Raw genomic sequence first — 15953 nt, forward strand, 5'->3', positions numbered from 1 at the left:
GCCTTTCTACTGACTCTGAAAAACACCAAACGAAACATGCCCAGGGTCCCTGCTCATCTGCGTGAACGTGCCTTAGGCATGCTGCAAGGAGGCATGAGGACTGCAAATGTGGCCAGGGCAATAAATTGCAATGTCCGTACTGTGAGACACCTAAGACAGCGCTACAGGGAGACAGGACGGACAGTTTATCGTCCTCGCAGTGTTAGGCCACGTGTAACAACACTTGCACAGGATCAGTACATCCAAACATCACACCTGTGGGACAGGTACAGGATGGCAACAACAACTTCCCAAGTTACACCAGGAATGCACAATCCCTCCATCAGTGCTCAGATTGTCCACAATAGCCTGAGAGAGGCTGGACTGAGGGCTTGTAGACCTGTTGTAAGGCAGGTCCTCACCAGACATCACCGGCAACAACATCGCCTATGGGCACAAACCCATCGTCGCTGGACCAGACAGGTTTTGTCTCACCAGGGGTGATGGTCGGATTGGCGTTTATCGTCAAAGGAATGAGCGTTACACCGAAGCCTGTACTCTGGAGCGGGATCGATTTGGAGCTGGAGGGTCCGTCGTGGTCTGGGGCGATGTGTCACAGCACCATCGAACTGAGCTTGTTGTCATTGCAGGCAATCTCAACGCTGTGCGTTACATCCTCCTACCTCATGTGGTACCCTTCCTGCAGGCTCATCCTGACATGACCCTCCAGCATGACAATGCCACCAGCCATACTGCTCATTCTGTGCGTGATTTCCTGCAAGACAGGAATGTCAGTGTTCTCCCATGGCCAGTGTAGAGCCTGGATCTCAATCCCATTGAGCACGTCTGGGACCTGTTGGATGGGAGGGTGAGGGCTAGGGCCATTCCCCCCCCAGAAATGTCCGGGAACTTGCAGGTGCCTTGGTGGAATGGTGGGGTAACATCTCACAGCAAGAACGGACAAGTCTGGAGCAGTCCATGAGGAGACGCACTGCAGTACTTAATGCAGCTGGTGGCCACACCAGACACCGACTGTTACTTTTGATTTTTGACCCCTTTGTTCAGGGACAAATTGTTCAATTTCTGTCTGTGGAACTTGTTCTGTTTATGTCTCGGGTTGTTGAATCTTGTTATGTTCATGCAAATATTTACACATGTTAAGTTTGCTGAAAATAAACGCAGTTGACAGTGAGAAGACGTTTCTTTTTTTGGTGAGTATATGACGGTAACAGAGCTCACTGTTGCCCCTAGTGGCCGGTTTTGAAGGCATTTCCCGGCACCTTCAGGTAATGGACAGATGTCCAATTTTTGAAAGACCTTTCTACTGATTCTTCAGACCTGTAAATTAGATTAGAGCCTTTTGACAGTTCAGCGTTTGACATTTGATTTAGCTGTTCTGATTTTGTTGTTCTACCTCAGTTTCACCCCAATGCTTTGCGCTATAACCGGTTTTGCGCTATAACCAATTCAACTGCAAACTTTCTGACATTGTCATAACCTGACATATGCAGTACACACAGATGCTGGCAATTAGGCTACCTACCTTACCTGTGGACACAATAACTGCCCTGCCCTCTCACATACCCCAGCACCTGTCCATTGTGTTTTCAGGTCCGTGAGCAAAGTACTAAAGATATTATCAGGACAGGGAACAGTCTGATAAATGGCCTCTCATTCTTAACTTAAGTGAAGTCTTCCTGCAAAGCAAGGCAGGTGTGGGAGGGAGAGCCCACCTGTCAAAGCATCCCATGTACAGTATTCACCATGCTGATCCAGCAAGTTGCCTTGGTGGGAGATTGATGCTGTTTCCACACGCTGAAACTTTTTTGGGTGTTTGTGGTTCTATAATAGGCCAGTTAACAGGAAATTCAGCAACTCTTAGAGGACAGTGAAAATTGATAAAGGTGCTTCAGTAAAACAAATGTGTTTCGGCCTTGTCGGAGTTATAGCTGGAAAATACAGGAGGCTGCTTAGGGGAAAACGGCTCATAATAACGTCTGTAATGGAGCACATGGAAACCATGTGTTCGATGTATTGGATACCATTCCACTAATTCCGCTCCAGTCATTACCACACGCCCGTTCTCCCCAATAAAGGTGCCACCAACCTCCTGTGGTGGAATAATTAAGGACACTTTTATATATTTCGAAAGGCCTACGACAGGTTCAGAGACCAATCAGGTGCCAATCACAACGAAAATTCAACGAAAAAATGTGATTGGATTGGTTATTGAGAAAAGAAAATTGCTCTTAATCACAATGTTTGAATTCCTTTCTGCACCTGTAACTGCGACGAGGCCGAAACGCATTTGTTTTTACCGAAGCTCTTATCAGCTTTCACTGTCCTCCGAGAGCTGATGAATTCCCCCTTCACATCACCGTTTACTCCTCAATTCATGCACCTTATTGAGCAAGTTATATAGGCCTAATATTCCCATCTAGGTGGTGGGCCGACGCAGAAAAATTTGAAGTCGATCTATCCCTGTCGAGGGAGGAGCTGATTATTTTGGATATGACAGTAAAACATTCTTATGTTGACCATGAAATTTGTTGCCACCTTCAATTCTTGCAATAAATTTAAAAAAATAAAAAGTATATTTCACCACTGTCTGCTCAGGCAAATTTGCTGAACTGCTTAACATGGAACCAATCAGAACTCCCGTACATATCCCTTGTCATGAAGGCAGCCAATGGCATGCTTCTATCTAATATGTAAACAGCCTCGTGTGAAAACGTAAGCCGCTGTCTGTCTGTGTGTGATGAAGAGGAACATATACAGATGTCGGGTCTTTATTTGATCACTCTTTTGTGGCGGAGAATTTTCCTGATACATCAGGTAATTCAAAAGAGCCTTGTGAGTGGCTGAAATTGAACGGTTCTCTTTTTCTCCATGCGGGGGCAGTCGAGTCAATGGGATCAGGGTTTGCAATCAAAATTATGTTCTCTCTCACTCGCTCAAACCCTAGGCCTAAGTCCTATTACTGCATAATTCAAATGCACAAAAATGTATCTGAAATCCATACACATCATCAACCGTCATTTTATATACAGTACCAGTCAAAAGTTTGGACACACCTACTCATTCAAGGGTTCTTCAAAGTAGCCACCCTTTGCCTTGATGACAGCTTTGCACACACTTGGCATTCTCTCAACGAGGTAGTCTTCATGAGGTAGTCACCTGTAATGCATTTCAATAAACAGGTGTGCCTTGTTAAAAGTTAATTTGTGGAATTTCATTCCTTCTTAATGCGTCTAACACATGAAGGTCAGTCAATCCGGAAAAGTGGCTTTATGATAGCACTGTAATAATGCAATATCTTAGTCATTTGAAGAAGTAAACGGTGGAATTCAGCCCTGGGACTGATATGAAATTAGAGGCAGCCATCTGGTGTTTGGGTTAAAGATAAGCTTCCGGTGGACCAACAGATAGGCTGCCGGTGAAAGTGAGTGATACTCGTTGAACTCAGGCTGTAAGGGACACAGGTATGAATCATTGAATAAGATACATTTTTGACGTTTGTAATACGTTTCATTATTTCTTCATTCAATAGTTTCAATAACACCAGTGAATTAAATGGTAAGGTAATGTCATCTAAAAAACAATCATCTCTTTCCATTGTGTGAAACACTGTCCAGAATTGGAGTAGATCCAATTAAATGTTTTAGGACTGAATATTGAGCTGATAAGTCAACACCAACTTTTTGAAGGCACTAGCAGATTTGTTAAACAACAGGTTTTATATTTTGACTAGTTTATGTCCCAGGAACAGTTAGTACAGAACAGGTCAATGCAACCCGATTGTGGTAAGAGCTATGGAAACAATGGTTAAACCTTGAGAGATTTATTTACCTCTGGGTCTACAGATCCCTTGTGTATCTGTGTGTATTTTAGATTGTACAACCCAGATTGAAGGGTTTGAAAGGATAACGGGTCTGGTTTTATGTGTTGATTTTGCTTACTTTGATAGAAGTATAGGACATCCTTTGATAGTTTAAGCCATAATAAAATGCTTACCTTTAAAACGAAACAATAATTATCACAGTGATAAAAGGAGGGAATGTGAGGGAAAATGTTGTCTGAAGAGATGTGAACTCAGACCAATTGGAACATCTCAGTTTTAGTATTTGAGAGTAGAAGCCATTTTTTTTTTTTACAATTTACTTAACTAGGGAAGTCAGTTAAGAACAAATTCTTATTTTCAATGACGGCCTAGGAACAGTGGGTAAACTGCCTTGTTCAGGGGCAGAATGAATGATTTTTATCTTGTCAGCTCTGGGATTTGATCAAGCAACCTTTTGGTTACTAGTCCAATGCTCTTAACCACCTGCCGCCCCACATGCAGGAGCAAAGTTAATAATTAATCATGTAAATCATGCTGACATGACTTGTTTGTGTAACAGTATATAAGAACTGAAAGGGAATGCCCTTTTCAGAGTTTACATCAAATTTGGATTGAGTTTGTGAACATCTCCGGCTGTGATAATAAAGATTGATTCATGCACATTGAGTTTGAGTCCATAGTGGTGAATTTCCACGACTGTCATACCAAGGATAATTTAGCTATTTGATTTAGAATTTTAAGCCTCCTTAATTAAAGTATCAACATATTTTTTTGCTCTGTTTTTTTGGGGGGACTTACTAGCCCATACAAATGCCTTGAATTACAGATTCACCACATGGAACAACAGATAGTCCCAAAAAATAAGTTAGTTCTGAAGTGTTTCTCCTATATCTGAGATAAATATATATATTTATTACATGTATTAAACCCCATATATTTGGCATTAAACATGCACTGTCAACTGTGAGACCTAATATAGACAGTTGTGTGCCTTTCAAAATCATGTCCAGTCAATTGAATTGACCACAGATGGACTCCAATCAAGTTGTGGAAACATCTCAAGGATGACTGGGTATTGTGTGTAGATTTATGAGGGGAAGAAATAATTAAATACATTTTAGAATAAGGCTGTAACGTATCAAAATGTGGAAAATAAAAAAAGGGATCTGAATACTTTCCGAATGCACTGTATATAGTACCACCATTCATTTTTCTCAACTGGTACCGGGGGTTCTTGAGACGAGTCTTGTGAGGCCTGTGGGCGTTCTAGAGCAAAACCACTGACATTTACATGTTTGTGAGAGTCTCACGTTTGCACAGAGGGGTTATATTAGTGTGTAGCCCAAAAGGTTTGGATGCTACAGACAGAAGTTGCCAGATCAGGGAGCAAAAAAACCACCATTGTGTTTGTGAGAGTCTCGTCTTTCCATAGAGGGCCTATCCTTATCGCGTAATTTACTAGCGAAGAGGAGGCGAGGTGTGTTTCTGCACAGATAATCAGTTTGTCTGCCTCTACGAATGAGATGTTCTGCTCTTAATCTGAGTGAGGAATTTAACTCGGATATTATGATGAATAATTCTCTCTCTTTCTCTGCGGAGAAACTGTTCTGCCGTTGACGAGTTAGTAAGGATAGAGTGGACTCCAGTTTTCTTTTAGTTGAGACCAGAAGCAAACGCCATTGCATTGTTCATAATGAACCCTTGAATGGCATCCCACAGGAATATCTTGTCATTCACAGACTCTTTGTTGCGGAGGATAAATTCATGTAAATCAGTGTGTGTGATTAAATCTCCACCTTGTGGCACGATTTGGAGCATTGGTTGTAGGCAATTTGCATACATTTGCATTATGATCAGGCATAGACACATGTACAATTTTCACCTTCTGAACTAGATGCACTAACTGTGATGAAAGTGATGTGTAATCTATCCTTGAAAATGATCAGTCTAGCGAGGTAAAAAGTATATTCTTCAGCTGTGGGTTATGTACGCCCCATATATCTGCTAGTGTAAAATCAGAGACCATATTTCACAATGCTATGGTGGGAGGAGGTGCAGTACCCAATTTGTTAGATTTATCCATTGTCAGGATGAGTGTTGTGTTCATGTCATCACCCAGGACCACATGGAAATCAGATAATCCAGCAAGTATTTTGAAAAAAGAATCATAAACCATATGCAAAAAGATATGGGGGGCATATGCAAAAATATATATTTTTAAGCAAATTTAAGTCATGACTGAGACTGGACCAAAAGACTGCGGTGGGTTTTCCTCTGACTTCCTCTAACTAGGCCCTGCTCCTTTCATATTTATTTTTGATCCAGCGAAACTCCCTAGTTCCTGTCAGTGACAAGCATACCAATAACATGATTCTGCTACCACTCTGTGTTGTATTGTATTTGACCCAAGCCTGTAGTTTTTTAATTTAGGCCAAAAAGTTCATTTATTTGCCGTGCCGTCTTGCAGTATTACTTACTGGCCTTGTTGAAAACAGAATGGATGATTTGTTGAACACAAGCTTCCTTCTTTTCTCTTTGTCATACAGAACAGTAATTTGTAGGGAAAGCAATGCTGTTCCTCTGTATTGTGGTGGCAGCATCATGTTATGGGTATGATTGTCACCGACAGAACCAATGAACCAGGCTGCAAGGAAAAGGATACAGGCAGGGTGCTCCGCATCCTACTCCAACTAGGCCTATTGACAGGGATAATGTTGCATTTCCTATTTGTCAGTATGAATGAGATGAGTGAGTCCTGCCCTGATGACTGTATTAGGTTTACAATACTTGTCCTATAGATTTTTGTAGTCTTACATTTTTACTTGGAATAGTGACAGCTTAATCTCTCTGTCCCAGAATGGAATGCTCGTTATAAAGCCATCTGCTCCTGCTAGTTAGTAACAGGTCTACTTCTTGTAGCTAGCTATCTACGTTGCTAAGGTTGTGCGTTTTACGTAAAGTTGGGAGTTAATTTACAGCTTTCATTGACGGTAGTATGTTTATATTACTAAATAGATTACAAATATTTTTTTAAAGACTTTACCCATAGCAGCTTGCCAGACTGAGGTCTCTCAAGTTGTCACCAGCGGTGTTTAAGTGCCTTAGGTACGGAGAATGTGATTGGCCGACGTGATCAGCGTAGTTTTGATTTGTTTTCTGTTTAGTACTTGGCAGTGTTTGCCTGTATAGCTAGTGAACATAAAAGTCAGTACACGACACGACCAGAAGTATGTGGACACCTGCTCGTCAAACATCTCATTCCAAAATCATGGGCATTAATATGGAATTGGTCCCCCCTTTGCTGCTATAACAGCCTCCTCTCTTCTGGGAAGGCTTTCCACTAGACGTTGGACATTGCTAGGGGAACTTGCTTCCGTTCAGCCACAAGTGCATTAGTGAGGTTGCTGGCTCACAGTCAGAGTTCCAATTCATCCCAAAGGTGTTCGATGGGGTTGTGGTCAGGGGTCTGTGCAGGAAAGGGCCTTCCCCAAACTGTTGCCTCAAAGTTGGAAGCGCAGAATCATTTAGAATGTCATTGTATTCTGTAGCATTAAGATTTTCCTTCACTGGAACTAAGGGGCCTTCCCCGAACCATGAAAAACGGCCCCACACCATTATTCCTCCTACACCAAACTTTACATTCTGCACAATGCATTCAGGCAGGTAGCATTTTCCTGGCATCCACCAAACCGAAATTTGTCCTTTGAACTGCCAGATGTTGAAGCGTGATTCATCACTCCAGAGAACGCATTTCTACTGGTCCGGAATCCAATGGCGGCAAACTTTACACCCCTCCAGCTGGCGCATGGTGATCTTAGGCTTGTGTGCGGCTGCTCGGCCATGGAAACCCATTTCATGAAGATCCCTACAAATAGTTATTGTGCTGACGTTGCTTCCAGAGGCAGTTTGGAACTCGGTACTAAGTGTTGCAACCGAGGACAGACGGTCTCGTTCGGTGAGCTTGTTGCCTAACATTTCGCGGCTGAGCCATTGTTGCTCCTAGATGTTTCCACTTCAGAATAATAGCACTTACAGATGACCGGGCAGCTCTAGCAGCGCATAAATTTGATGACCTGACATGTTGGAAAGGTGCCATCCTATGATGCGGCCACGTTGAAAGTCACTGAACTCTTAAGGAAGGCCATTCTACTGCCAATGTTTGTCTATGGAGATTGCATGGCGGTGTGCTCGATTTTATACACCTGTCAGCAACGGGTGTGGGTGAATTTGCCAAATCCACTATTTTGAAGAGGTTTCCACATACTTTTGTATATATAGTGTATTTTGAAAAGAGTTAGCAACGAATGGAAAAAAGAGTTAGCAATGTTAGCCAACGAATGGAAATGTGCTCAGGATAAATTAATATGTCAAAAACCGCTCCTCCCAATCATTTCGAAAACTAAATCAGAGACGATGCTTCGACTCACTGCCTTTTCCTCTTTGTTGTTCTAGAAGTCTGAAACAAAGATTGAGATGGAGGAATATATTATGCAGTTGCCTAAGCTAAATAACCTTGTTTCAGGGAGGAAGGTGTTTGCCGTCGTGGTGTTGTGGACTTTCCACTGACAGCTACTGTCCCTGGCTGTAACAACTTATTTATTCTGGGATAATTAACGCGGCCCCGGCGCCATGATTAATGCACTTTGTCATCGTCAGCACGATATAATCATCCAACGCTGCCTGTAGCCTATAGCAAGATGATGCACTTCAAAACGAGTTCAATATCTCAGCAAAAACAACAGCATGTGGCGCGTACAGTCACATACTGTATACAGTCATTGGGTGCAACCCATTTCACGTAGCTTAGGCCTCGTCTGTAGCCTAGGCATGGCCTACGGTCAGTTACATTGAAAACTGTACGATAACATCCATTCTCTTAGCTTAGGCTAATAGTTATGTGACTATAAAATGGGGTCAAATTAAATATAGGTAGAGGTGGTCACTGTCTAGGCTATTTTTAGGCCTGTGACAAGGTTGCAAGATCATGAGAATTCGTAGAAAGGATAACACATTGAAGATGGGATGATTGTTGATAGTTCAGAGAACTATAAGCCATAAATCTTGGCTGTTTTTGTTAAATGTCCATAGGATATTCACCCATTTAGCCTACAGGTAGGTGTGTGTGAGTGTGTTCCTTCCTGGGTGCATGCATGCATGTGCGTGTGTGTGTGAGAGAGAGCGATGGTGATCAAGGAAATGTAAAAGAGTGAGAAAGATTATGATCACAACGGGATGATGATAGGTAAATTAGTCTCTGTGTATGTGTGTGCATTCACACCCTAACACAGTGTGGCTGTTGTGGGGGTGTAGGACGGTGTTTACAGACGGACACTGCTGAGCCCCTTTGACCTAGAGGAGGTCCTGCAGGAGCTGCACAAAAGGGACAAAGAGAGAGGTGTGTAGACTAAGCCTACTGGTCTATTAAAATGCGGTGTATTCATTCGTTGGGTTCCCGTTGCAAAACGTTTCGCCTGTTGCGAAAGCGTTTTACAACGGAAACTGTTTGCTCCGAAACGTCCTTCAACGTTTCGTAAAAGCTGCTGAGTGCTTAAAAACGAAAGTTGTAGTTAATTTTTAAATGTATGGTTTCCACTCATTGCCATTCCAATCCGAATAGTCTGCGACGTGTTTGGCACAAGCTGCACATGTATAAATGAACAATTCTTCCATGCTCCAAAGTGGATTGAAGTCTGCGGGGTTCAATCCAACTTCTTCCACCTGCATATTTTTTTTTTAAGAGGGACTTGACTGAACTACAATTTCCATTTAAGAACTAAACAGAACTGAACAGGTTTTGGATTAAACAGACAAACATTTTGCAACGCAATCCAACTAATGACTACACCCTTGGATGTTTTTCAGGTTTGCTCATAGCATAAGACAAGTCTATGGTCATGGCCAAACAATGTTTTGCCTCCATCTCGTGGCCACATACGGTATTAATTCACTACTGAAATGATTGAGAGCGGACAGCAGGGTTTGAACCATCACATTTACGGTTACTGGGCACTTAACTTTCTGAGCCATTAATATCCAGACCTCTTGGCAGTGGTTCATTGTAGGCTTCTGCTAACATAGGCTACAGTACTACTTGGCAAAGTAAAGGCCTAATACCACAGAATTACATGATCTCAGTGACTCATTTACATTTTAGCAGATGCTCTTATCCAGAGCGACTTACCGAAGCCATTAGGGTTAAGTGCCTTGCTCAAGAGCACATGGACAGATTTGTCACCTCTGGGATTCAAACTAGTGACCTTTCGGTAACTAATAGGCTATCTGCAACCCAGTATAACACTTTGTCAAATTTACACAGGTACATTTTCAACTTACTTTGTATTAAACACAGGACAGCTACAGTGGGTCTACAGTTTATCAATACAAAAGGAACGCAGTCTCACACAATACAGTCAACAACATACAAGTGCCCAGCCGTCCTACGGTAGGTGAACCTCTTCAATCTTTCTTTGCTGGAACACACATAGCAGAAGGGCAGGACATTAACAATCGAATTCACAGAATATTCTCTTGTTAAAAAATTGTGACATGTAAAATAGTGACCGTTACAATGCCATTTATATATTCCTCCCTTCGGGTGTAGTAGATAGATGTAACATAGTCGAGAATTGAACTAATAGATTTTGGTATGAATGTGAATGAGAGCCTGAATTACTCGTACTATTACGTCTAGTAATACAACTGATTCATTAAAACTATGTACATTATGGGCCATCATTCATCCGTCATGAATAATCTTGCATTCTTCCAGTACCCAAGAAACACTTGGAAGTGTTCAGGCAGAAAGTATTTAGAGCTGCCACAACTGGTGTTGACCTGGAAAAACTTGTCCCAAACCGAGTGAGATGGATGGCATTCATTAACGGCCTTATAGGAGTGCTTCAGTCAAGTAAGTCTTCCAGACCTCTTACTCTATGTCTCAAAATGCAAACCAGCAGATGTCACTTAAATACTGCTTCATAACTGCTTTCCCCGAGAGCAACTTGCTCAATGGGTCACTGTGGTATCAACAATCCCACATGTTCATTTCTTGACCAATGACAGAGGGATGTGGACTGCCTCTCATTCAAGATGTAGCCTGTATCTCATCTTTGTATTCCATTGTCTGATATCAGGACACTCACCCGGGGCTTTCCACACTGGCGGATTTTGTTGCCTAGGGGATGAGAGAGAAAGACAATCAGCGAGTACTGATGATACAGTCTATTACAGCACTCCCCATTCCCCTAATAGACAGCAAGGCAATAGAGAACACTATCATTAAATTGGTTTAAAATGGGGTTGTTAGATGTCAGTCAGGTTGGAGAGTGCACACGCGCACACGCACACGCACACGCACACACACACACAGTCTGGTCTGGGGACTCACTGGCCAGCAGGAGAACAGACAGGATCATGATGACAGCAACAAAGGTCAGACCTCCAATACGAAGAGTCTGGTAGTCTACAACACAGAGGACACACCCATCATACGTTCACCTATGGCAACATCTCTATCTGTCTGTCTCTCTCTCTCTCTCTCTCTCTCTGTCTCTCTCTGTCACTGTCTCTGTCTCTTGCTCTCTCAATTTAAATTCAATTTAAGAGCTTTATTGGCATGGGAAACTTGTTTACATTGCCAAAGCAAGTGAAATAGATAAGAAACAAAACAGTTTTACAATAAACATTACCCTCACAAAAAGTTTTTAAAAAAAGGTCATATTATGTGCAAATAGTTAAAGTACAAAAGGGAAAATAAATAAAATATATATGGTTTGTATTTACAATGGTGTTTGTTCTTCACAAAATGCACTTTTCTTGTGGCAACAGCTTGCTCTCTCTCTCGCTCTCTAGCTCACTCACTCTCTCCTTGCCATTAGGCGTTATCAAATTACCAAATGACTGTCTGTCAGACAATCCTTTCCTGCAGTACCATTTTGTTGTCTCTTACCATACACAAATTCTGCATCAGGGTCGTACTCGGGAGCTGAGGAGAGAGCAGAGAACACGAGTTAAGTTCCAAGAGGATATACACACTCTACAGGCCGACACACACATAGGGGTGACAGAAATAGAGTAGACAAAGAAACATACTGTTGTCCCATGAGAGGGGTAGACCCATAAAGAAGTGGTCCCCTCTGATCCTCTACCTACATGGATCTGGATAAGCGTCAATGGCTGCCTACGCAGGAGGTTCCTGTCTATGTTTATGGTTGTGGATTTCCTGTGCGCCCGATTTCAAATGTCATATGCAGTTTAATGATCCCCATGCAATGTACATACACAAACATACACCATATTGTCTAATATACAGTACCATGGTTTTCAGCCAATCAGCATCCAGGGCTCGAATGTCCCGGTTTCTAATAATACATGACTGGCTCAAAAGTAAACCTGACCCACAGGAAGTCAATGTAAATCTCCCAGAGCAGGTCATGCCAATATGTTTCGATGATCCATGGTACCTGGTTTGTTTGACCGCTCCATAGATAAGGAGCAGGCTAACATGTGTCTCACTCAGTCAACGGGAAGTAGTGGCGACTGAGAGTGGTTTGCTTGACTAAGTGAAGGTGCTTTGGGATTTGTACTGTATGTCTCACAGTACACCGCGAAGCTAGCTAGCTCGTGTCGGTCTAGCTGTAAGCATAGCAAACCAATGTTTACTATGTAGCTAGAGCAACGAGCTAGCACATGGTTCCCTGTGGCTTTCTGCCCATTACCTGACTGGCTAATGATGTACATGAAACATGATCAGGTCACAGGTTGTGCCCCTTGCCTGATAAACCCATAGTATAAGAGAGAACTAGGACTAGAGGGGACACCTATGGGCATGTTCTCCATTTAATAAAAAAAATTATGGTCAATCACCATGAACTAGAATACAACATAGTGGGTCAAAACATTAAACCTCTGAGCAAAAAAACAAGCTATTTGTGTCTATGACCGGTAATTGAAATTCAGCAGTAACACGTACCTCCAGCGGCGGACATGATGGCCGGTCTGTGTGAGTGTCTGTTCGGATGAAGGAAATGAGTAAGAGATATACAAAAGCTGCATCCGTGTCTACAATAACATTTGTTGGATCCCTAGTCATTCATTGTAGCATGGCATGCTTTTTGGTTTGACACCGGCGTTACTGACAGGGCAAAAGTGGTTAAAATGTAACATATTTTTAGTTTGTTTAGTTAGCAAATAATTTCTCAGTAGCACTACCAATGAAAACAGGCATTCTGTTAGTTCTGAAAGCCATTGTCTCGCGTGGTTATGGATTCAGACGGATTACATTTCAATAACCTGTTTATAATTAATCTAAGGAATGGTTTTTAATGTTTTTATCCAGTTTTTATGAAAGTCCGTTGACAGGATAAGGAACATTAGATGTCCAATGAAATTGCTTCAGCTGGTTCTTAATCTTCATGTATCTGACTAATTCCTAGAGACGGTAGTAGAGATATTGATTTACACATGCACGCACACACACACACACAATCAGTACTCTGTTCTGTTTTTTTGATCTAAATCTCTATGCCTTTAATCATTAATTGCATGGATTGTGAGATTAAAACGTCCCGGAGTCAATTTTGTTCGGCTAGTCTCACGTGTGTGTGTAAGTACGAGGTGTGAAAGTTGACAGAGTGTATTTGCGTGTGTGTAGATATACAGTACCAGTCAAAAGGTTTGGACACACCTACTCATTCAAGGTTTTTATTTTGATTTGTACTATTTTCTACATTGTAGAATAATAGTGAAGACATTAAAACGATGAAATAACACAATTGGAATCATGTAGTACTCTGCTTTTCCTTCACTCTGCCGTCCAACTCATCCCAAACCATCTCAATTGGGTTGAGGTCTGCTGATTGCGGAGGCCAGGTCATATAGCCCTTACACAGCCTGGAGGTGTGTTTTGGGTCATTGTCCTGTTTAAAAACAAACGATAGTCCCACGAAGCGCAAACCAGATGGGATGGCATATCGCTGCAGAATGCTGTGGTAGCCATGCTGGTTCAGTGTGCCTTGAATTCTAAATAAATCACGGACAATGTCATCAGCAAAGCACCCCCACAACATCATACCTCCTTCTCCTTGCTTCACGGTGGGAACCACACATGCGGAGATCATCCGTTCACCTACTCTGCGTCCAAAAATCTCACATTTGGACTCGTCAAACCAAAGGACAGATTTCCACCGGTCAAATGTCCATTGCTCTTGTTTCTTGGCTCAAGCAAGTCTCTTCTTCTTATTGGTGTCCTTTAGTAGTGGTTTCTTTGCGGCAATTTGACCATGAAGGCCTGATTCACGCAGTCTCCTCTGAACAGTTGATGTTGAGATGTGTCTGTTACTTGAACTCTGTGCAGCATATATTTGGGCTGCAATCTGAGGTGCAGTTAACTCTAATGAACTTATCCTCTGCAGCAGAGGTAACTCTGGGTCTTCCTTTCCTGTCGTGGTCCTCATGAGACAGTTTCATCATAGCACTTGATGGTTTTTGAGGCAGTTGAAGAAATATTCAAAGTTCTTGACATTTTATGGATTGACTGACCTTCGTGTCTTAAAGTAATGATGTACTGTCATTTCTCTTTGCTTATTTCAGCTGTTCTTTCCTTAATATGGACCTGGTCTTTTACCAAATAGGGCTATCTTCTGTATACAACTCCTACCTTATCACAACACAACTGATTGGCTCAAACACATTAACACAGATTAACTTTTAATAAGGCACACCTGTTAATTGAAATGCATTCCAGGTGACTACCTCATGAAGTTGATTGAGAGAATTGGTTTAACACTTTTTTGGTTACTACATGATTCCATATGTGTTATTTCATAGTTTTGATGTCTTTACTATTATTCTACAATGTATAAAATATATATTTTTTTTTATCAACTGGAATGTGTTGGTGTGTCCAAACATTGACTGGCACTGTATGTGTTTCAGTATTCTGTGTATGATTTTTCAATGCATGGGTGACATACTTTAGCATATAGAAAAGTTATTTATTGCCTAAATGTCAGCTTAATTCATGAAACTCGACACCCACCTACAACCACCCTCTAAATACGAGACCAGAATGCTTCTGCTTTAACTCCAAGTAAAATGTACTCAATATGGAATTATTATAATTTTCGTTTAAGGGCTCGTAGACAAACATTTCACGGTCAAGTTCACACCCGCTGTATTCGGTGCATGTGACAAGTCAAATTATATGTGATTTGTAGAACATCCTGAGAAAGTCAACATCAATAAAGGCTTATTGCTAGTTCGATAATATTATTCAATGTAATTATAGACCAGTATAGTTTTCCCTTTTACTGATCAATATGTATAGAAGAGTAACACACCATGTTATTGATATTATAAAGATTGGGGATCAAAATCTGATGCTTTATGAAAAGCTGGCCCTTTCCCCAACTACACAGTGTTTCCCAAACTATACATGATTCGCTGGCTGCGGTTGCTTATGAGTTGCTTGAGTTAAGTAAGCAATAATTCAACAACGTTCATCCGACGAGTGCCCCTATTACGTATTTGAAGTACCAACGGTCGATCAATCTCTAGTCATAGGTTCGGTAGAACCAGGTTGGACTCACCTGTGGTGCTGGAGGGCTCCTCTGGCTGTGTGAGATCCTCTCAGGTGTGTCTCTCCGTCTGTCTCTGCAGTCGGCTGCTCTCCAGTCACCTCCTGCCCAGTCAACCCCATTCCCTCCCCCATAATTCAGCCTGCCCGGCTTGCCCTGCCCCCAGTCAGCCAGTCATTTACATGTTTACAGGCCTATAAAACTTGGCCTTCAGACCCGATAAATAGTGTGAGATGGTAACCTTTGGAATCATTTGAGGCACAGTGTTCACATTACTGTGACTAACCTATGAGGATAGGCACGCCATTTTGTACCTTACATTTGAAGTAGCACTCACACAACCTTGAGTGACTTTGAGTTTGGGAATTGGCAGGTTCATTGCATTGCCATTGTGTTGTAGTTCTTGGTCGTGTGACTTTGTAGCTTACCACAATTATGACCAGAATCACAGGTGAGCAGTGGTTGGCGGCTATTTTTCTCCATATAAGTCAACCAAACAAGTAAACCACAACATAACATTACAATTAAAACTGCATAAATTAACAAATAAGTGAAGG

General features: G+C 41.9%; 1 protein-coding gene across 2 annotated transcripts; it reads right to left on the reverse strand.

Annotated features, from left to right (window-relative positions):
• Positions 1-10179: 10179 nt before the first annotated feature.
• Positions 10180-15545, reverse strand: LOC109905437 (sodium/potassium-transporting ATPase subunit gamma-like). 2 transcript variants are annotated; one of them, XM_020502803.2, is made up of 6 exons: positions 15409-15545; positions 12792-12829; positions 11769-11804; positions 11208-11282; positions 10963-10994; positions 10180-10290 (listed from the first exon to the last, which is right to left on the reverse strand). In XM_020502803.2, the coding sequence occupies exons 1-6, from the start codon at positions 15528-15530 to the stop codon at positions 10258-10260; spliced, it is 336 nt and encodes a 111-aa protein (XP_020358392.1). In that variant the 5' UTR covers positions 15531-15545; the 3' UTR covers positions 10180-10257. The 2 variants fall into 2 exon arrangements, with proteins under 2 accessions (XP_020358392.1, XP_020358391.1); XM_020502802.1 differs by lacking the exon at positions 10180-10290 and having other exon boundaries at positions 10297-10994.
• Positions 15546-15953: the final 408 nt, after the last annotated feature.

Source organism: Oncorhynchus kisutch, linkage group LG15, assembly GCF_002021735.2.
Source record: "Oncorhynchus kisutch isolate 150728-3 linkage group LG15, Okis_V2, whole genome shotgun sequence".
Lineage (NCBI taxonomy): Eukaryota > Metazoa > Chordata > Actinopteri > Salmoniformes > Salmonidae > Oncorhynchus > Oncorhynchus kisutch.